The sequence below is a fragment of the Cydia amplana genome, chromosome 1 (assembly GCF_948474715.1).
Source record: "Cydia amplana chromosome 1, ilCydAmpl1.1, whole genome shotgun sequence".
In the NCBI taxonomy this organism is placed as follows: domain Eukaryota; kingdom Metazoa; phylum Arthropoda; class Insecta; order Lepidoptera; family Tortricidae; genus Cydia; species Cydia amplana.
The window spans coordinates 6126676-6151323 of NC_086069.1; the positions used below are offsets into that span (position 1 = coordinate 6126676).

Genomic DNA, 24648 nt, shown 5'->3' on the forward strand with positions numbered 1-24648 from the left:
ATAAATAACACTTGCACTGCGTGTACTATCAAAATCGTTGCAGACTTATCTTAATGTAACTCTTACTGTGTTGGAAAGTGAAGTTTAAATTTACCGCTAAACATGAGCACCTTCAAAAAGGTATAACAATCGTTATTATTTGAAGTCGGTTATAAAAGCTAATATCTTAATGATGTCTTGTGAAGAAATAATTACATAGCTATTAATATACCGACAAGTTATCGATACTGTCATATGAACATTTTGTCAAGCCCTAGCGTAAAGTAACAGGTTATGTTTTTACACAAAATATTTTAAATTATAGACTAATATGATAAAATATTAGCACACAAAGGAAGAAAAACTTATAATAAACTTTATAAACCGGCTTCTTACACTTTTTACGCTTTTAATTTGACAAAATATCGTTATGAAAATTTCGCTAGGAATATCATAAATCCTCTGAAATTTGTGTTTGCTTGGATTATTTGGCACTGTAACACTGAAATCCGGCACACTACAAGACGCAATCTTCACTGAATTACTTTATTTAATACTTTTCGTCCTAATCCGTGTATATTTTTCAATTTGAAAATTACTGTGATACGCTCTTGGCCGTCCGCGGCCGTCGTCAAAGTCAAAAGTGGTCACGTTTTCTCATTGGTAGTCTGACTCTTTCGCACTCATGGTATGTTCATATACGAGATGGCTTCCCTTTCGCACACTTCAGCTGTCTGTCAAGCGCGAGCGCGAAAATGACAAGTCTGTGGAATAATTGTGTTAATGCTCGGAATAATAAACCAACAGGAACCGCCATTAACAGGCGTTCCCCTCTGCCAAAAGTCTGCGGCCGCCGGTCAAGGAGGTTATATAAAACTAGTTGCCATACGTCATACGCCATTCAGCAAACGTCAGTCTAAGCGGAATGTTAGGAGCAGAAAATGCCGAATTGTAGCATTTCCTCCTGTAAAAACAGATCGGAAACATCTAGCGTTCTTAAAGGACACGTTTCTTTTCATATGTAAATACTATTACATGTAAATATTATCAAATAGTGCACTAATTTAGCAAAAAACTAAAAAACATTGTCAATCTGAAAGTGATACCACTTCATGGTACTAGATCTAATTTAGGGTAATATTTAAAGAGGACTTTCTAAATATTCATTAGGTATACCTAACTTCTAATTTGTGTTGCTTATTATTATATAATTTATATAACACATTATTTTTCTATAACACCTTATTTTTATATCAACATAATCCATTCAATCAAATAAATAGTATAAATCATAAATAACGTGATATTACCGATATAGGGTCATTGTGCTAGTTTCCGTCCATGCTCTAGTTTTCGTCCACATGACAGATTAGCAAATAACATATTTGATATTTAATTTACTACTTGCCAAATACATTTTTTATGTAGATAGATATATTGTCTCGACATTAAGGATTGTATTAAGTCCAAATTTGTGCAGCAATGTAGATTTATATTCAATTTCGTCAAGTGAACGAAAACTAGAGCTGGACGAAAACTAACGCACCTACCCTACTACTGTTTGAAAATTAATTTTTCTCTTAGTTTCTATCGTATATTTTTTATTTGACATGTCCAATATTTGTATTGTATTTTATTTATTTTAAGGTATTTACTGCCGACTTTTTTCCATAAATAGGCACTTTTAATTTATTACTCTGGTATCACTCTACCATAGTTAGTGATGAGACACCATAAAAACCAATATCGATAAAATCTATATGAACATTATAAATATATTGTTATTTTGATTTATTTTTTTAGATTTCCAAAAGATGCAATAAATTTTAAACATAAGTAGTTTTCAGCTTATCAAGCCATCCAAAACCTAAAAATATTGCAAGATCAGTCACGTTTTAAAGATCTAAGAACTGCATAAGTAAGTTTGTAATTCCATATAAATATATGCTATTACAGAGTTACTGTTGCAGTTCCTACAAATAGTAGGTAAAGGTACGATGTATGTACGATGTGAATACGAATAAAGATGTGTTTAGTTATGATATGTGTATACATAGTATGGGTATGAGTACCCGAAAAGAAGGACTGTCTACAAAAAGAGATGAGATCCCATCAAAAACATTACATGTAAAAAGGTGCAAGTCTCGCAACGCTTCTACTACAAAAAAGTTTTGACATGTAATGCTAATGTGAAACCAAGTCGGTTATTTTAATCAGTGCCAGGGGGTGTTAAAACCGTATTAATAAGATATATTTAATTTGTGTATATGTATATATACTGACTTGGCATTCGCACATAATGCTTTACTCGTACCGTACTCGTAAATACGTGTAATGCTCAAACTGCAATTAGTGCTAGCGTTATGTTCAATTAGAATTATTTTTAATAGGTGACGATGATCCTTATGTCATTATGCAGCCGTGCGATGGCCAAGTCATTATACGTATTACAAATTAAAGATATCTTATTGTTACGGTTTTAACACCCCCTGGCACTGATTAAAATAACCGACTTGGTTTCACATTAGCATTACATCTCAAAACTTTTTTGTAGTAGAAGCGTTGCGATACTTGCACCTTTTTACATGTAGGTAATGTTTTTGATGGTTATAATTGACTAAAGCAGACAGTTATAATTCAGTCAATAAAATATCGACAATATTATCGACAAGTCCCTCGCACTTCTACGTTTACTTAAAACTGACATCATGTCGTTCACGGACAGGGTTGTCTGTGTTTGATCTTGTATTTGTGTGAATATAGTTTATGCTAGTGTTTGATAATTTTGTCGTGTGCGTGTGTAGCGACGCACGCAAAAAATGCATTAGTGTTTACATTATTTGTGTGCGTTCCTCGCCCCCCGCGCCGAAAACGGCAGAATTTTTCACATAGAAATTAGTGCGTGTCACCACTCCATATTGGATTATTACTCCGAGTGTTAATGACATGTATATGACATGCCAAAATTTGACTCATGGAGTATAGAGTATAGAAGTACCCACCCAGTATATACTCTATACTCCATGATTTGACTGCAGCGAAATGGCCATGAAATGGCATAGACTACCTACATGGTTTTATTACAAACTTTATTGCTGTGCTCAAAGAGTAAAGTAAGTATGTGCTTCTGAGAGGAAAATATAGTGATTGTTTTATAACATAAATATCTTTGAGTGCCATCAATGCCATCATACTTCCCGAATAAGTAAACGAAGAGTGATTTCATTTGGAGTGTTCAAGAAAGTGCTAATAGGATTTTTGCGCAGACATCAGTGACATCACATGTTCTGTGATACTCAGTAGTTAAAGACTTGGACAAAGGAAGCAAACCACCATGACACCACCGGTGAGTAAGCCTCCAAAATTCTTTCTAATAAGTATTGAAGTCATTAGCATCATCAACATATTTAGGTAAGTCTTATATTACAACCCTCGTTTATTTATATAATTTTCTACAATCTGCCAACTGCTTTTAAATCTTTTCATCATCTATTTTTCTTAGAAACATTTTCTTGGATGTTTTAAAATAATAAACGCCTTGCTGAAACATTTAGTTAATAGTACAACCCTCAGTAAATAGTTTTATATGTTCACGCATTAAACTGGCTGAATCATTTTCTCGTAAGTGCTTCCCCATAAATCGCAAACGGCGCTAAATAAACGAGTGTTTTATACCTACCTATAAAAATCTGCCTTTGGCCGAGAGTCTTATAGGACAGGGTTCGTTAACATTAAACCGCTATGATTAGGATTTTCGTTTTATAGTTTTTATAGAACTTGATAAATTTTATTTGTTTTATAGAGACATAAATATAATGCGTAACCCGTAATGAAGATATTCAGTTCGGGTACGGGCGTCGTCATATACAAACAAATGATGAAATCGGCAACAGCCCCCGTAGGTAAGTCCCAGGCATATTTTCATACGAGTATATTCCGTATCCACAGTTACCAAACCCGCGTCTAAACAGCAATGCATAAATCGTCTGCAATAGACGCAAAGTGCTGTGATGATATTCCGTATACAGTACCGTATACCTACTGTATACTGTACTGGCTGTACATTAAACTTATTATCCTGTATTGAGCGTCAACAGGCGAGGGAATTAGCAGCGGTTACTAGCCCATTAATTTCCCTGTATTTAGACGTAAGCCTTGCGCCCAACAATAAGGGCCAAGTGCCAATTATCCGTCCGCATTTAAGCCCGCGCGCGCAGAGGCTCGAGCGGCAAGTATCATTAACTCCGTCTTCAGCGAGTGTGTATGTGAGACGTGGTTTTAATTTCCGTAGGAAATGCTGAATAGTAGAGGTAACCTTAATTGAGTGTGTTGAGAGAAAAAACGTGTCTGATTACTTCATGACGTCTGTGAAATGGTGTCGATGGCCGAAACAGGATGATATAGAACTAGATCGACGTCGTTAGTAGCTAGAGTACACAACTACGCATGCATTTCGTTTTATTGAAGGCTTATAAAATCGTTATAAGTCTTCAATAAAACGAAATGAGCCCTATGTTTGAGTCTGTGTGTCTAAATCTCAGAATGAATGTCGAATAACGATAATAGTACTGAACGGGCGACTGATGAAATGAGATTAAATTTTACGATACTTTTATACTATCGCAGTGCTTCCTATTAAAATGGGTAAGACTAATAATGTGATTATTTACGACTACTCGTGCTAACAGTTATACCGAAATATTCCTCCTACTTATACTATAAAAGTCAAAATCCTAAATATTATACTGGTACCTAAGTGTGAAATTTTATATTTATGGATGTTTGTTCCTCCTTCAGGCATAAACGGCTGTTAATGAAATTTGGCACATGATACACGGTGTTTTTTAAACTCCATTGACTTCGGGGTATGGTTAAGTACATTTAAGGAGAATTCAAAGTAAACGCCAAAGGTATTGAGGTCAAAAGCATATAAATACCTACATATTTTGACTTTGATGTAGGTACACTGTACCGGTTATAGTCGTTCGTAGAGTTTGCAAACAAAGTTTGAGATAGATCATTTCTGGTTGATGAGAAAAAGTTCCGGGCACGTGTCATTTGAGTCGGGCTTCATTTTGCGGTGCTATTGGCAAGTCGATTTGTCTTTGACCGATTGTGATTAGTTGCTTGTTGTAACGGGCTTGTGTGTGCAACGTTTTGTGTAGGATGCCACGTGTAACTCGTGTTGCTGTTACAAAATGTGATACATAACGTTTTATTAAAGCCAGAGAATCGCCTTTCAAAAGTGTAGAAAAAAAGTTTGAAGTAAAAATGAGTAGGTAGGTACACTTTCTAAATCCATAATAACTGTGAATGGCTCTACTATTCTAATGGCTATTTTACTTATTTTCAACTATTTTAATGGCTTGCAAAAGTATAGTCACCTTTTTATGGCTAAATTATTTTAAGCGATTTGTTATCTTAAGTTTTCATAATAGTCCTTGCAAGTCCATTTCATGATAAACAATATTCCTTTTTTGCTACGTTTTGTTGACTTCAGCTTATCTAGAAGAAAATTAAACGGAGGTCTGCGCTGGCAATCCCATAATTTAATCAATTCGCTTGCGACAGTTGCGACATTCGTCAGGCGGAGAATAACTTGGAACTTTTATAGCATAAATTTAATCAAAATCTTCAATATAGGATGTTTCCTAGATAACCTTTTCATATTCCCTTAATACCTACCGAGTTAAGGTAAAGGGACTCCCTTTACCCAGAGAGACTTGCCCAGGAGGGAGAGACTTGAATCTTGCTTGAAACAATTCATTAAAAAAGTGCCAAAATCTAAATGTTTATGTTATCAGCACTCCAACAGCACCTACCTATTCACGCATGATAGGTACACACATGCCATAAATAATATTGTATTTTTTTTTTTTTTATAAAGTGGTTTTAGTCTTACACTTGAGAATATGAACCCCCCCTATAGCTACGATTTGAAAGTCATTGGGTACTGCATAAAAATAACAGTTTAGCAGTGACATTCTATGCGCATTGATTACGACGCATTTGTTGCGACTGTAATGTTATGTAAATATGTTAGTTTGAAATAAATTATGACCGTAGTTAATTATTTAAGGTGTGTCGGACGAGGTAAATTTATAAATACGTTATTTTTTGAATCCAGGCTCATACTTACCTACCAGAGTTAATTGAATGTTCCAAAACCTTTCGGCAGATAAATGTGAACTAAATCTAATTACTAAAACTAACTTATGTTGACGTACAACCGGCCCTAAAAGTTTGTTGAATATCTATTACCCTGAGCTCTAAACAAACTAAAAACTCTAAATAACTAGTTTTTACGGTTCCGTACCCAAAGGGTAAAAAACGGGACCCTATTATATTACTAAGACTTTGCTGTCCGCCCGTCCGTCTGTCACCGTGTCCCAGTTGAAATTTTCACAAATGATGTATGTCTGTTGCCGCTATAACAACAAATACTAAAAATTAAATAAAATAAATATTTAAGGGGGGCTCCCATACAACTAACACGATATTTTTGCTCTATTTTTTGTTGATGGTACGGAACCCTCCGTGCGCGAGTCCGACTCGCACTTGGCCGGTTTTTTTAGTTGGCCTGTTGCTGTTGGCTCCACGTCCCGGGGAAGAAGTTAAGGCGTTAGTCTACCCGCTCTGTTTTATTTAGTTTTATTGTGTGTTAAACTGGGGCTATTAAATGAAAATAACTTAAAGACTTCAAACGACTCCGAATCACTCATGTTTTCTGTAAGGGCGGGACAAGTAAAAAATAAGCTCTTAAAGTGAACACAGATACACACTAGGTAACCTCTGTGTACGGATTAAGTATAGGCGAGATAATTATTCCGAATTAGACATCGGGGGCGATTTTTGAATTTCGTCACTCGAAAATCGGTGAAATAAAGCGAAATGCCAGTTTTTCAAATACGAGCGATTGAAATTGGGAATTTAGTGGAATTGACCACTCGTTTTCCCATATGTACGAGTATACTACATCAAAAACAAACATTAATATCTTCATCGTTGCACTTTTGTGAGCAACTTATGCATATGCCGTGTATAATAAAAATAAAACTCAAATGACCTACTGTAGAATTAATATTTAACGCAAGAAAGGTCCGTCAAAGGCCCGAGGGAGTAATAACACAGAAATAAAACAAGGCCGTATTTTCAGGTAATTGAGGGTCGGCCCGCGGGCTGACAAGTCTTCATCTGCTGGTCTCTAACATCGCTAACAGTGTACTTCCTTTTGACAGAAGGAAGCTTGCTAAATAATATTCATAACAGTATTATTTGAGTATTTAAGACGGAGTCAACTTAGATACCTACTTGTTTTCTTTGTCTAGAAACATATTATTATGTATTTATTATTTATAAACGCATCCTAAATACGTACTTATAAAGTACCTGCGCCGAAAAAGTTTTATTTTTTACTTTGTTCACTGGATAGGTACGTAGTTAAAATAACGTTTTGCTTTCTATCTTCTTAATATAATATAAACTCTCAATAACAGTCGCCAAGTGCTAAAAGTCTACTCTCATTTTCAGCTTTAACAAGCCAAATTTATGCCATTTAGCACACACAGTGTCATTTTAATTTAGAATTAAATTAAACTTAGCGTCATGAATTCACGATGTTACTATCAGGCGTTAGGTAACGCAGGGGTTAAATGTAACATTTGCATACCTACATACCTACCATACCAATGTCATCTCCAGAATTTATACACTAATAATGTTATTAACTACAGTGTATTAATTTCTCGACGAAAATCCTTGGTGGAGACTGTGAACGCACGCGGTAGACTATTTTGCGCTTCCATGTCAGGCGTTTTGGTTCGTAATTACCTTTTTAATTATATAAATTATTAGTAGTAACTAAATATGGTAGCAAAGCCCTATTTTACAGGCTTCACTAACGGATGCCCAGACTTGTTTCCTCGGTTTTATTATTTTGAGATACCAGTATGTATATTTATCCTCTCTACATTTTTTTTTGTTAATCTTTATAATGAGAGGTACTGGAAGTGATATTTCGCTGTATGTTTTGTCGTCGGGGGCCAGGTTTTGAAGGAGCCACTTGCATTATTTCGGCAGTTTCTAAACGAATTTTGTAGGAAGCTACAAACATTTAACACAAGTAGGTCGATCCGAAACTATTGAAACAATGCAAGTGTATCTTTCGAAACCTGGCTCTTTCATGCGACTTTCAACCTACGCTTAGAAATGTTTCATTTAGAATTTAATATCGCGTCGAATTGAGCCCGAATTTGGAAGCGCGTCACATGTCGGCTCGATGTAAACATGATCCTCGTATCCGCCAGGACAGACAAATCGAGTTAAATCCTATCTTTCAAGTTAATGAATAATACTTATTGATCTCGGAGCGAGGCTAAAATTTTAATGCTTTTGTAGAATATTTTTTTCTATGGATTGTTCAAAGTAGGTATTTAAAGCGATGTTTAGTTTTTCAGCAACTCCTGGTAGTTGTCTGCTCCTGCTTTTCCCATGTTATTTACAACTGCTGCTTTTAGATAACAAGATATAGAGAGATATGTAATTATGTAAGTACAATGTAGCTCAGGAAATAACTTACAAATCAGGCATAAAATGTACTTCTTGTCTGTACTGTTGCGTCTCAAGTTTGGTGGGCTGGTCTACCCTTAGGGCCTGTTGTTGCCTGAGGGGTTTCTTCGATGCCCAATTACATCCCACTAAAAATATTACATATTATTATTAACACCTGCCTTATTGAACTTATTGTGAGACATAGTTGATTCGTTTAAAAATGTCCTATAATATTTATTTGATAATTATTTCTTATACTGTCTTTACCTAAATACCATTGTAGAATAATATATGATACGCAGCGTGCAGCGTTAACCGGAGACCACAACCATTGAACATACCAAAATCATAGTTGTAGGTCCTACTAGGTAGTAGGTACCAACAACTACATACAAATTATGGATGAATGATAAATTAAACAACACTAGGGATTTATCACTATCTTTAGTTGCAAAATTAAATCTATAGTATGTACAATTTGTTCCATTTTAAGGTGCTTCGTCTGATCGTAAAGGTAGGTACTGGTGTCGTCTGCTGTACAGTGGTCGGCGGCCAGTTGTTGCTGGTGCCGGCGCTGGCTCCACGGAAGATCGCGATTGTGCCTGCTGGCCTAAAGAGCCTACAGGAATTGGGGTAACGGCGTAACCTGCAGCTACTAAGGCTTGAAACTCCTCGGGGGTATATGCCCTGTTATTTCTGGGGGGAGGCAAATGAGCCCGCTGGTCTTCAAGAGTCTGTCCGTGCTGCTCAATATTCACTTGTTCAGCCCTGCTGGGTTGCTCTGGTCTGTACTGCTGCACTTCTTGTCTGTACTGTTGCGACTCAAGTTTGATGGGCTGGTCTACTCTTAGGGCCTGTTGTTGCCTGAGAGGTTTCTTCGGTGCCAAGTTTTTACTTACATATATGGCAGAATGGGGTGGTTTCGTGGACTCGACTCGGACTTGTTCTAAACCTAAAGATTGCAAGTCATAACGCGGTCGCTGCTCTGTTCCTCTATACAGAGGTCGAAGGTAATATTGTTCGCCAATAACTTGAGCCGGTTGAGGAGAGGCACGCACTTCTTCTGATGCAGGCTGTTCGTAGTATTTTACGGCGCGCAATTTCTCAGGTTCAGGGAACCTTTTCAGATAAGTGACAGGCCTTTCAATGCTGGAGGCAGAGATTCTTTGAGGCTCTTGTCTGGCAGCCTGAAGTCTCGGAGCTTCGACGATTCTGTATTGTTTAGGAGTAGCTTCAGCCTGTTGGTATTGAGGAACAAATCGGTAATTGATTTGAGCGCGTGGCTGTTGCAATTTGGGCGCTGGCACAATCTTAAGACCTTGGGGTTCTGGGTTTTGGTAATAAACTTGTTGAGCGGCAGCCGGTGTTGGCTGAATCGGAGTGTAGCGAAGAGCTTGTACAGTTCGTTGAGCTTGAGGCTGGGGAGCGGGTCTGTACTGCAGTTGTTGTTGCTGGGGCTGTTGTTGCTGCACATTGGTCGTCTCTATTAGGTACTGTTGCGGGGCGGTTGAAGCCTGCGGTGGAGTGATTTGGACCTTAGAACGGAGTTTAGTCGGCTTTTTGCTTGGCTTAGTGATGTACCTGTCCACCTGTAATAGTTTGAAAATATCATGTTTTACTTAATTTTGCCAGATGACAAATTACACATTGTGTAACGTTTTTCTGCAAATATATTATAGGTATGTATATCACAAAATCATAGGTAATTGATAAACAGCATAAATAAAAAAATAATTGTTATTACTATAGTTATCTGTACCTGTTGATATTGAGGTGCAACGCTCTGCGTGGAGACCTGTGGTTGTGAATAGGGCGGCTGGTCTTGTCCTACAGGCTGCCCTAGTAGCGCCAGGAGCTCTCGGTCGAAAGAGCTGGGATTGGAACTGGAGTCACTAACTGACAAGGCGGCGCCGACTGACGCTTCCCCGCCGTTGGCAGAGTAGTGGGGACGGGCAATCACGGCATGGGATGGGTGAAGAGACACCTGAAAGTAAAAAAATACTGTAAATACAAATGTTGATCCTTATTCATTATATGAAATAATTATAAAATGCCTACTAAAACAGGTTTCCTATGGGAATTAAGTACATATTTCAACTCGTGGTTAAGCAAGCATACTTTGTATCGGGTCAATCGGCCCAGTGGCGTAGTCAGCGGATTCAACTGTAACGGTTAGAAGAATCAGCTGTAAAACTAAATCCCCATACCTAAACTTGCGGTCTCTCCTCCACAGTGGACAAAATTATTAAAAATCAATCATTTACTATTTTTGGGATGATTGGCTGATTAATCAAGTAGATAATACTGAACAATGAAATAATTATATGCATTTCCGCTGATGATTCACCGCCCATATAAAATGTCGATAAATCCCTAACGTACAGTTCTCCGCAAAAACTAGACCATTGACGCAAAAATTCCACAAATCATGCTCCTAAAGCGGATTTAGGCTCACTTAGGCTCAAGCAATCTTAGTGGTGAATCGGTTTTTTGCCAGGCATGATAAATGTTATTCTTTGAGATTGAAATAAAAGATAAATCTTCTCACGAATCTCACGTACCGCACTTATCGAAATTGAAATCCCATTTCATACCCGGAATACCCCTTAATGGCTTCCTCGTAGATTTACTATAAGGAGAAGATATGAATCTGAAATAAAATTATCTACACGTGGCCCTTTTCCTATTAAGTTACGTACGTGCTTCCCTAGATAAAATATTATACCCTGAATATACAAAGTAAGGTTAAGTATGCGGCTGCGGCTCACTGAACAGCTGCTGCTCACTGAACAGCTGCTGCAGTTGCTGTCAGCTAGTGAGACGTGGTTTACTAACCATGTTTTGAAGGATTAAGAAGAAAATACAACCTGTCGCGCAGTCTGCGGCTCCACGTAATAGAACTGCTGCAGATTCTCCTTGTGCTGCGGCTGCGGCTCCCTGTACAGCTGCTGCAGCTGCTGTCAGCTAGTGAGACGTGGTTTACTAACCATGTTTTGAAGGATTAAGAAGAAAATACAACCTGTCGCGTAGTCTGCGGCTCCACGTAATAGAACTGCTGCAGATTCTCCTTGTGCTGCGGCTGCGGCTCACTGTACAGCTGCTGCAGCTGCTGTCCGCTGGTTAGTGGTGCTTTTCTCTCCGGCTGTAGCTCCAGCAGCTCTTGGGCGTTGAGGGAGAACACCTGGCCTGGCCGGTACTCCTCGGTGGCAGAGCGGCTGAAATGTTCGGTTATATTATTATTTTTTATTTGAAATTTTATTGCACATCAAAAAAGGACAAAAGGCGGACTTAATGTCTCGTGGCATTTTCTACCAGTCAACCATAAGGCCAAACAGAAAAATGTCTAGGTGGGTGCAGTAAGGGTTATAATGGTTTTACTTCAAATATTTAGATTAGATTTTGTGTAAATTAAGTACATATTTTTTATTATTGTTTACTAAAGCGGGACTTAACGCGTAGTTTTGTCGTGATGATATTTAATCATTCTCGTTTTATTTTGGCTGAGAGATAGTCAAAATTTTATTGTTGGCACGTTTTACAGTTTTTTTGTTACACAACTGATTCATACTAACAGGTTTATAAATAATAAAATAATTCCAGAGAACTACCTAACCTATTATCAGTTAATAGATTTCGAGAAATCTATCAATTTTGTGCCTTTAGGATAATATAAGGCACATATTATTATTTAATTTAATTACTTAAGGAAGAGTCTCAATTCTAATTAATGAACTTCGAGAACTGACATAATAAAGGTGATCGTCAATTGAATTGAGACCCAAATCAGTGTCCGGAATCTAGAACGTATCTGGAGTTCAGTGACCTCTGAAACTGGCAATAGGATAAAAGACAGGATTTCAGACAAATGAAATCAAGGCCTTGTTGGCACGTAGCCAATAAAACCTGAATAAATCGACCCTTTTTATAAAATAGTTTTTTTACAACCTATCGTTGTTTTAAGACTAGATTTTTTTTCCTGGGCGTTTTGGGCCATTTATATAAAAAAACTGTAAGTGAATGCTAATTAGCAACTACTATTCAAGAATCGAGAAGGCACATATTTGTTTAAGAATTCCAAAATTATTTACTTATACATTTTAACATTTTAGATATATCTACTCTTTATTTTGTAAGAAAACTATTGCCTTTTTAACGAAATACAATAAACCAATAACCAAATACTTTAAAAGTTATTTTTTTTTCCACCTTACTAAATGAATTCTAGTGCCAGATAATTTATTACCTGAGTCCTCTGTCGTCATCTTGGGGCTCTTCTACAGGTGCCACTTGTTCCTGAAAAGAAAAAGAAAAATGTATAATTTTACATGGATTGAAAAAGAAAATATTCGCTATACACTGATTTAAATATTTACCATTTTTATATTTTTACACATTACCTATTATTCAGGGTCATTTTTGGACCGTTAGCCATATTGTGCGAGGTGATTAGGTAGGTCATACTGAACAACTTTTTCTATGGGACCAACCCCGAAATCCCAAAAAAAAAAATTTGGCCTTCCCATAGAAAACGTCGACATCCACTCGACCAAAATGTATGAAACGACCAAAAAAATGTTTGTGATATGGGGACGCTTGCTACGTTTCCCCGCTGGATTGCCCAGACTTAGCCGCTGAGCGAAATATTCGCCCGCCCGAAAGTCGCCACTGTCGCCAGACACCCAGACAAGTTTATTCCAAATTTCTTTCACAACTTGTCTGGTGTTTGAAGACCATGGCCCGAAGGTACACTATTATTCAATATTCTATGGATAAAGAACTAACCCACGTAGAATCTAATACCTTTAAACGAGCAATTCTTGTATATTTATTTATTTATTTATTTATTTATATGTATATATATTTTAGGGATCTCGGGAACGGCTCTAACGATTTCGATGAAATTTGCTATATGGGGGTTTATGGGGGCGGAAAATCGATATAGCTAGATTTTATATCTGGGAAAACGCCCATTTTCGAGTTTTATATGTTTTCCGAGCAAAGCTCGGTCTCCCAGATATTACGGCATTATGATACAAAGTACCGTCAAAAGTCAAAGAAAAAAACAAAAATGCACTTTGAATCGGCGCTGTAATATCTGGACGGGTTTTAACGCAGCACTGCTTTTAAGCCAATCGCCGATATGGCATTAACGTCCAGGGAAGTCATTCCTATCGCTTAAACCACGGACAAGCGTCTTAGTTCTAAGCGCCACTTGCACCATCCTACTAACCCGGGGTTAACCGGTTAAACCGTTAACCAAGTATCAAAATGTACGGGTAACCATGTTAACTCCAGATTTAACCGGTTAACTCCGGGTTAGTGAATGGTGCAAGTAGCCCTAAGCGGCCCAGTATAATGATACTTGTTCTGTCTTTAGGTCTTGTGCCAGTGGTTTTACTAAGAACTGGAATACACTGTCAATGGGAATACGCTGTCAGCTCAGCCTCTCTTGCGACATTTGAACTTTACCAGTGGATCTCATACATAGGTGACATTACTTGCAGTGCGTTTCACTTGTTATTTATACAGGGTGTCCCAAGAAGTAGTGATATACTGAAGCTGGGAGGTAGAGGACCTAGAGGGCTATCTGAATCACCCCCATGTATGTTCCGCGATTTTTCGTATTTTCGGAGTTATGATTTTCTTTAATTTTTCACCTATCGCCGAGTACGATGAGATTTTTATTTATGGTGACGTGAATTATTGCGGTAGATGCTTGATTTTCAAGGGCGCACAACTTCAAGGGCGCTTAGAAAAATAAAACATACTGGGTAATTTTATCTTTCTTGGCATTAAATTTTTTTTTAATTCCATTCAGAGATCTAACGATAGTAAATGTTACCATACTGAATTGGCCTATCTATCAGCTTAGCACACAAAAAAAATCAAGCATCTACCGCAATAATTCACGTCACCATAAATAAAAATCTCATCGTACTCGGCGATAGGTGAAAAATTAAAAAAAATCATAACTCCGAAAATACGAAAAATCGCGGAACATACATGGGGGTGATTCAGATAGCCCTCTAGGTCCTCTACCTCCCAGCTTCAGTATATCACTACTTCTTGGGACACCCTGTATAAGAGAAAGAGCAAGAGAGATGTGTTGCGAGTTACATCAAAACGAGATCAAATAAAAATCAACCTTTCGTTTAATTAGAATGCCGCTCTTGGGTTTAATTATGTAGCTTGCCCTATGCATATAAGTAAGGAACATTCCATGTTTTTCAGAACGTGGAAAGTATCATTAATAAGGAAAAACAAGGAACACGTCGTGATGAACGTAGTTTCTGACATTGCTAAGCTTTTTTAAAGTTTTAAGCATGATAGCAATGCCACTACATTAACGTGCGTGTCCTAGTTACTTCATATCACGTAAATGTAGACATGTTCTAAAACTTAACATGTGTGCTTCGTACGGAAGCAATGAAGCAACTATGTAGTGATGGGTAGGACATCAATTTAAAATGAGTTTGTATGAGTACCTCATTTTCTAAAATGAGGTGTTACAATGTCTTACTTATTATTAGCATATTTTCAGCGTCGACTATTCCATTAATTCCAACGGCGACAAAAAGATTTAATGTATATACATATTTATGTATTCATCACTTCCTTTATAAATAAATAAATAGTAACATTTAATTGGAGTGCAATTCTGGAGGTTAAGAATAGAACTTTTAGGAGAAAGATAATTTTAGAATAAAGTAAAATGAATAGAGGAGTGAAGTAAGACATTTTTGCGGTACGAAGTACTGCGACAAATTAACAAAATGAGTGGTACAAATGAGGTGCCTCACGAGTGAGCGACTCAACACTACAACTATGTGTCTAATCACCCTAATCGGCACCCGGCCATTATAGTAATATGATCATCGTATCATGATTGATGGCTGTTCCTCTAGAGATCGAAAGTTAGTTTGTAATCTACTTTTTTAGTACTAGTTTACGATAATTATGTTAAAGATAAAACTGGAATACTGAACATGACATATATTGGTCTAAATATTTTAAGTATTAACCATGTGATGAATCAAAGTCCTTGGTACAATCATTTACTTTTAATTTACTCCAACTACTTACTTCTACGTACACTCTTAAACAATCTTAAGTTCACAAGCAGTAACCTTCGTGCTAAATTTAGTGTTACTCGTTCCAGCGCCAAGCGAGAATGAGTCTTCCACCCCATGGTACGTTATATTTATACTTTTCTATCATTAGAATTGGCGGGTAGGAGAGAAGGGTCATTTTCGCGAGTACCGACAGATTAATTAACAAATATTCGGGTAAACACTGATCATATTTTCAATCACTACCCACTGAATGCCATTAGTTAAACCTAACTTACACTAAATAATTATAATTAATTCTCAAAATCTTATGAAATATCACACTCGGCCATCCGACTGCGTGCTACCTCCGGTGCACGATCAACAATAATATCACACTCGGCCGTGTTGCCTAATTCCTTTCCAATCCTATTTTAGATAACAGAAGTCTGTTTATACAATACCAATACTTTTCATTGTACACCTGATTACAATAAAATAATACAAAGAATTACAGCAACTCAAATAGAGGTAAACTACAAACGGTAATTTCGCTAAAAATAATTTAAACAATTATTTAATTTATTCATGGTAGCAGGTATTGCAGATGTAAATGTTACTTATTTATTCTTCAGACTAATATTAATGTTACTTAAAAAGGGATATTTAAAGACTTATTTACACTACAAACCATGAAAAGGTTCACGAAATATATGTACATTAATAATAAAAAAAAAAGAAAGAGGTCTATTAACCACACTATCGACCCCTTTACTTTACAACATCATAAATCCTCAAACGATTAGTCATTTTAGCTACATAATCATCATACTTGTGAGTTGACCAGCGCATTATCGATTGGCTGATTATGATGTTTACCTTAATTACACGTAGGATTATAGACACATTACTATCGGCAAGTACCTATAGAATAAACCCAAATTTATTGCATTGATTTTAGTACTGTAAAACACTTTTTTTCAATTAAGTTCTCTAACAAACATGGTGCGATCACCAACATTTAGCCTGATACATTAAAATAGAAATAATGAAACAAACTTTCACAGCATTTAGCAATTGACATCGATAATTAACTAATCTCTTTATATGGTCGTGATTAAATTTACTACGTTCAAATTTTAGACATAGGAACTGTTTTATGGAAATAATGTTTTAGAAGCTACGTAATTACATTAACGGCTTAATTAGGCATAATGTAATTAACAGTTGTAACTATCTAACGTTTTCTCTCTGAAATCAAATTAATTTGGTCACTTACATCATTGTAACCCTTCAAAGGTGTACGATTACAATACTAGCTACAAACTTGATGTGAGCGTGGCCTTAACTCCCGCGGTCCTTCTTCGTAAGAGTCATCAGAGAGAAGCTACCCACGTCAGCGTCTCCTGTGGTGACGACATCTGTCTTTAGGCACCTCACGCTCGGCTGTCGCAGTGTTCCGCGTCATCTGTCCACCGTCGCTGACCTCATTTTTCCCTGTAATTAAATTTCAGTGCGCTGCATGATTGGTTGTTAAAATATATTTTTTTCACCCTGCACAGCATACCAATGCTTTACCGTGTTTAAATTCAGCACTTGTACATATCTACTTATATGTACTTATAGGTACTTACTTCAATCAAACAATTTTCCTTCCCATAACATACATGTATAAACATATATTAATCAAATTTAGCACATCATTATTGTTTGACGGTTACTCACTCTCTAATTTACACTAATTGTACCTACCTACCTATAGCGGCTATAGCATATAACCTACACAAGGAAAGTGATTCTTTAGACTCATTGATCAGACTATTTATAAACTTTTTGAACTTTTTGAACTTTTTGAACTTTTTGAACTTTTTGAACTTTTTGAACTTTTTGAACTTTTTGAACTTTTTGAACTTTTTGAACTTTTTGAACTTTTGAACTTTTTGAACTTTTAACTTTTTACTCTTTTTACTCTTTTTACTCTTTGAACTCTTTGAACTCTTTGAACTCTTTGCACTCTTTGAACTCTTTGAACTCTTTGAACTCTTTGAACTCTTTGAACTCTTTGAACTCTTTGAACTCTTTGAACTCTTTGAACTCTTTGAACTCTTAAACCTTTAAACAACTATTTAAAACTCTAAACTAAGCTCGTACAAAATACTACATCCGTGGACTCTGGCAGCACACCTACATGTCCGCACTCATAACAGCACATCTACATGGCTGTAGACTTTCTAGCTGCGCACTACATGACCGCACTCATAAACAGCACATCTACATGGCTGTAGACTTTCTAGCAGCACACTGCATGGCCGCACTCTTTAAAACCTTTAAACTCAACTCAAAACTCTTTAAACTTTAAAACCTTTAAACTCAACTCAAAACTCTTTAAACTTTAAAATCATTAAATTAAACTAAACTTTAAAATCATTAAACTCAAAATCTTTAAACTCAAAACTCTTTAAAATCATTAAACTAATCTTTAAACTCAATACTTTAAAATCATTAAACTAATCTTTAAACTCAACACTTTAAAATCATTAAACTAATCTTTAAACTCAACTCATTAAACTTTAAATCTTTAACTCAACTCTTTAAACTTTAAAATCTTTAACTGAACTCTTTAAACTTTAAAATCTTTAACGCAACTCTGCAGCACACCTACATGTCCGCACTCATAAGCAGCACACCTACATGTCCGCACTCATAAGCAGCACACCTACATGGCTCGACATATAATCTAACTAAGTAATCAAAGCGAGCACACATAATTTGGCTCATTAGACATTGGGTCTAGCTATAACATACCACCTCCAAACCTACATGGTACCAGTAACATATTGGTCTTAGTATCCATTTGCAATGAACTCAATAACAAATCTCATGTGGTTTGTTTGTCTTGTTCCCAATGATACCTACCATACAAAACATATATATTTTTATTTTATTTATCCAAACCACTTATCATAGGATCAAGCTCTAGTGTACGCAGTATAATATTAAATATACGTAGGTAATAACGTGGCAACTAGATCGTTCTTCGCGTACTCAGGTAATGAAACATCAGGTTCACGAACAACATAGCACTTACAAGTTAACTAACTACACCATAACCACCTGCATAGGTAACTAGCCATTAAATCTGGTTTTAGGGTACCGCCTACACGATATGTTACGATATGTTCCCATAGGTCATATATACAGACAACAGTTGTTTATCAATCAGCGCTAGAACAGGTAGCTCTATTATTTAATAAAGCTGGAGCATTAACAGACCGCGCGCGTCGTGTGCATAACCCGCCACCAACTCAATATTCTTACAGCCGGTGACCGAAACAATAAAAATTGTAAGGCAACTCAAAAATAAAAATAGTCTTGGAGTCGACGAAATGCCGCCCGTTCTTATAAAGTTAGCACAGCCACTGACAAAACTGATTAACAAGTTATTTAATCAAGGCATATTCCCGGACTTACTTAAAATATCCATTATTAAACCCATATTTACAAACGGTGACGTAATCAATCCAAACCAATATCGTCCTATCGCACTCTTACCCGACCTTATCTTAATAAATCGAGTCTAAGACAACTTTTTCGTAAAGTGCAGCATTTTATCGTTTACCTTTTTTTTTATCAATACATACAGAACATCTAGACAACAGAACACATAATTTAGGATTTTTGCTAGCCATGACATAAGCGTATGAAAAAGTATCACACGAAATCTTACTCTGTAGATTGTACGGGATGGGAATACGCGGCACTGCGTATAATTGGTTCAAACCAAATCGTACCTCGGAAACCGTAAGCAATGCGTCCAAGTAGACCACGTTGATAAGGAGGAATTAAAAACTGTGACATCAAAATCGCGTCATATTATTTGCTTAATACCTACTTCAGGGAAGCGTTGGTGGATGCCTACTATTTCTGACATATACCTGTTAAAGACCTGCCAAAAATACTTAACACAGACACAACCTGCGTTATGTTTGCTGACAAAGCCTCTCTATTGTTTAGTAGCAATAACAACTCCGAATGTAGGTCACAACTTCAGAACATTTTTAGTTCCGTACCGAAATGCGTCGGTGAACATAACTTAGAAATGAACTTGAAAAAGACCAAAATCATATAACCCACCCACAAAAATAAACCATTGGAACTAAGTTAGACACTGCATCATATAATATTGAAGAGGTCGCGTATTCAATTTGTTAAGTATAGCCATAGATGTGGGCATGAATTAGAAGATCCATATACAAAATATTAAAACGAAAATGTGGAAATTTGTATATGCTTAACATACAAAGAAAGAATACACTTCGAGTATGCATTATCTGCATACTACGCGTGCACATGGCTTCGGTACGCTGTAGTTCTTTGTGGTGATAGTGTCGAGGCTGAACAACTTTCTATAATGCAGAAAAAGAGTATTCTAATTATGACGAATGTGCGTAAAGCAGATAGCTGCCGTCCGTACCTTGTTCGTTACAAACTATTAACACTGCCCTGCATCTATATTTTGTTTGCAAGCTGCTCTTCTTGTTCGCGAAAACCAATCATTGATAACTATCTATCACGAACTTGCAATTGTGTAGAAATGGTCCACATTACACATGTATCTTAATAACTAATAAAATTCCATACCTAATTAAGCAACAGAACCTCCATGCGATCTAGAAAACTAAATTACAAAAGTGATAACTAGATAATTGTTACATATTTACCGTAACTTCATTTTAAAATGTGTTTTTCAATTAAAAGACACATCCAGATAACTATAATCTTTAAAAAACATTTTGTAATGTATGTGACATGAACTTTCTTGTAATTGTATCATATCTTAATGTATTACTAATTTAGGAAACTTAATAGATTTGTTAGTACGCATGATGATTAATTAATTCTATTTTATAATGACGTCATAGATTGATTTACTGAACTGTATCCCAGGACGTCATGGACCGACCTACTGATCTGTATGCAACACCTTAATTATAATAAAATGTATGTACATGACTTAACAATCAATAACTGAAATGGATATTTCCACGCAATACTTTATCAAGGTGTCGATCTTTGGGGTACAGCTGCTGATCGCGATAGACTGCTCAGAATGCAAAAACGTGCCCTTTGTATAATTGATGGCAAACCCACTGCCTATCCTGCACAATCAAGTGCTTACTGTATGTTTGTCAGAACAAATATACACTTGTACAAGTGTAGTGCATCTAACCGTAGTCGCCCAGCTCGCAGGTTGCCTGTCCTGCTCGCTCCTAAATACCGGCTCACGAAGTCGCGTAAGTTGTTCAAGATCATGAACCAACAATTTATAATTCAGTGCCGACTGGCATAAAGGAATCAAAAGTGACAACAATTCAACAAAAACTGAAATCATTACTTCTAGAACACGATTATTACTCAATTGACGAATTTATATTATCTATGCAAAACGATCACTGATTCCATATTGAATGGGGTTCGAAGTCCTAAGGGTTGCCTCCCATTATTAATTACTTAATTACCTACTATCTCATTTTAACTTAAATTGAATGACAATGCAAAATGTATTTATTTTACCAATAAAAATCTGTATAACAAAGACATTAGGGTCTGACTATGGTACACCACCTACATGGTGACTAACTTCATGCTAACTACACTATTACCGATTTGTTGCTATCCAACCACCTACATGGCACTCATACATAGGTACTAATGACAACGTGTCAGCGCTTATTCATTTCAGAAACCAATCAAAGGCGTTATCATGTATGGCTTTACTTATTAGATTATTTAGCTCATACTATGTAAATAGATTAAGTTCAGTATTCGAAAGTCACGTAAGTATATAATATACATCATGTAAACACTTTCAATTTAACGACGGCATAACAACCGAGCACTTCTGTATATTTCTTCACAATATGGGTTATTTAAATTTAAAACCACTCTGTTAAATAATACTTCCTTTAATGACACTAAAGTTACTTGCCTATAACCGTACACGTACAATTATACATGTTTGTATCTTGATTGCTAACGGATTCATTAAATATTTATCCAAATCGTATTCATCGTATTCAATTTTACTATAATCGCGATCACGTATCATCGTATATGCCTATGCTCGGCAAAACATCGACATTACACAAATAAATAACCTACTACTACACTGTACACACGAATTGTAAGTAAGTATTCAAATTCTAAGACACTTGTAACCACGGTCTTATCTTATAACATGGATCTTGTAAAAAAATAAAGTTCCCTCGCTCAATGCCTGTATCGATTTTGATTACCAGCAGAATTCTAAATTATGTAATAAGTCTGCATTTGTTACTTTAACTTGACCATGATCGCGTATCTACACATTCTTAATTAGGTTTTGAAATTACAAGCATTACAACTTAAAACTTACTACCATAACGTCCGAGTATATAAAACATGTATATATATATACTAGGTACTCACACGTTCTAGTCCTTTTGTGGGCGCCGTTGACCGCCGCTTCTGACTTGTGATGAATCAAAGTCCTTGGTACAATCATTTACTTTTAATTTACTCCAACTACTTACTTCTACGTACACTCTTAAACAATCTTAAGTTCACAAGCAGTAACCTTCGTGCTAAATTTAGTGTTACTCGTTCCAGCGCCAAGCGAGAATGAGTCTTCCACCCCATGGTACGTTATATTTATACTTTTCTATCATTAGAATTGGCGGGTAGGAGAGAAGGGTCATTTTCGCGAGTACCGACAGATTAATTAACAAATATTCGGGTAAACACTGATCATATTTTCAATCACTACCCACTGAATGCCATTAGTTAAACCTAACTTACACTAAATAATTATAATTAATTCTCAAAATCTTATGAAATATCACAACCAATTTCCAAAACTCATCTTAAACGAACACTGAATACATAAAATAAGACACGATATTTAGGTACACTATTAAGTACGTCCATCGCGACGAATTAGCGATGTGACAACAACACATGTCATAACACATGCGTACAATTACTTACGCAATGAAAGCCGAGGAAAAATGAGACAATGCTGCTATTATCGGGCATTTTCGAAACTTCGCGGACGCGGTGATATGTTTTGCACAACGTTTTGATCAAACATAGACTATACTCGTACTGTATACATAGTATGGATTTTTAAAAGGACTGGTTATCTCAAACCCTGATTATTTGAACATACATACATTCTTATTCTTCTCTTCTTTTCTGTATTCTTTGTATTGTTTGAGGTGAGTAATGAGGTTTGTAATAAAGGGTATTTGTATTTTATATTGCAATGAACTAAATTATTTTCATCCTAACGGATTAAAAGTTGTACCTATTCGAAAAGGGATATTCTAGATTCAATCACCATTTAATTTACCTACTAAATAATCGTTACAAAACTTTGGGTTGAGAATGGACATGTTTATTTCCAAAAAATAATTGGGATACTTATAGTTTCCGCAAGTAGCTGTGTCATCAACATAAACCACAATTTACTGTATTTTAAACAATACTTTGGCTTAAATTATATTATTTTCTCGCAAATCGGTATGATGAAAAACATTGTGTAAACATTAAAGTTGTTAACTCTTGTCATTCGATTCGACGTTACATTAACTGTGTCTAGTGCTTATTCTGTACGATTCATACTCGTATAAAGCGGCCTTCACATTGGATGCAAATTGCACGTCGCTCCGGTGTGCGAGCGGGACATCACTCGCACACCGGAGCGTCGATCGGGTCTAACATAAAATATTATACTGTGACTGAAAAGGACGTTGTATTTATTTTTTCTATCGTATTAAAAGAAAATTACGATGAACATTAAAACACTTTGGCACTTTAATATCCGTTAAGAAAATCGAATCATTTCAACGGCCGTAATGGCGGCCGGCAAAAATGCGACCTTCATAAAATACTTGCAGTAAACTTGTCTCACAGAATAAACGTCAAGAGAAAATTCAATACACGTTGCTAATGGGTACCTACTCGTATATCTACTAGGAATATTTGTCGATTAAATATAAAAAAAGAAATAGTTGTATTATTATTTCTTTCTAAATATGTTCGTTGACTAGGTGCATGAAGTTGCGTAAGATCGGTTTCAAAATTAGCGCAAGCATTTTTTATTTGAAAACTGTCGTAAGTATTTGTGTTGTTAAACTATATTGACATAATAGGTATTTAGGTAGACACTGTTAATACTTGGATAATGGTTCGAATAAAATAAAACATGTGTATACTTCACAACCAACCTGCATTGCTAGAAGTAGCGGTGGTTTATTCCCTGATCCCTATAAGACAGGTTTACCTAGTTTAGGGCTCAGGACACTATTCCTAGGCTGTCTAACAATAGAATACTTACTCCTAAAAATGTAATACCCTTCCACTATGTAATAAGCTGCATTTTTGATGCCTAAATAAATCATTTTTCATTTTCATTTTCATTTTCATTTTCAAAATCACCACCCACTCCCGGAGCTTGGCAACCCGCCGCCGGCGACAGATGTTCACTGTTCAGTGCAGCGCCGCGCCGATAGTTCCATCTCGAAGTTTGCTGCCAGTTGTACTCGTAAACTATTATGGCTAACTGCTTCAACTTTTTCCGATAAAGTCAAGCAAACTTCCGTTTCAGATTTTATGACAGTTATAAGTTGAACCGAGAAATGAAAAGTACTTCTAGCATTATTAATTTTCGTAAAAAAGACTGACGTTTAGCTTGCAATTAAAATTGATTAGGTACCAAATTTTTTTTATTACCTAAATTACCTAATTTAAAGCACAGTCATTACATTTAACACATTCAGAATAAAGTCCAAGTACAATTTAAACTTATGCTAATGTTAATGTATGATGTATTGGCATATAAATATTTATTTAAATGTATATATGTAGGTACTGTCTGCTTAATTTCTGTGTAATTTTTTCTTATTCCTTTAAACTTTTTATTGCACTGCCTGCTACCTGTTATTAAAACTGTTTGTCCATTTAAACATGTTACCCAAAGTTTTATTAAAGAGATCGCTTACAGATAAGACTACCTGTTGCTAGCTTTACC

At 36.1% G+C, this 24648-nt stretch overlaps 1 protein-coding gene across 1 annotated transcript in view; it reads right to left on the reverse strand.

Moving 5' to 3' along the window:
• Positions 1-8958: 8958 nt before the first annotated feature.
• The window catches only part of LOC134662413 (uncharacterized), a 56552-nt gene continuing 40862 nt past the window's right edge, over positions 8959-24648 (reverse strand). The window contains exons 3-6 of the mRNA XM_063518631.1: positions 12773-12822; positions 11549-11744; positions 10289-10513; positions 8959-10118 (exon numbers count right to left, since the gene is read on the reverse strand). Of these exons, the coding sequence (XP_063374701.1) occupies positions 9018-10118; positions 10289-10513; positions 11549-11744; positions 12773-12822 (1572 nt within the window). The 3' untranslated portion in view covers positions 8959-9017. The remainder of the gene's footprint in view (positions 10119-10288; positions 10514-11548; positions 11745-12772; positions 12823-24648) is intronic.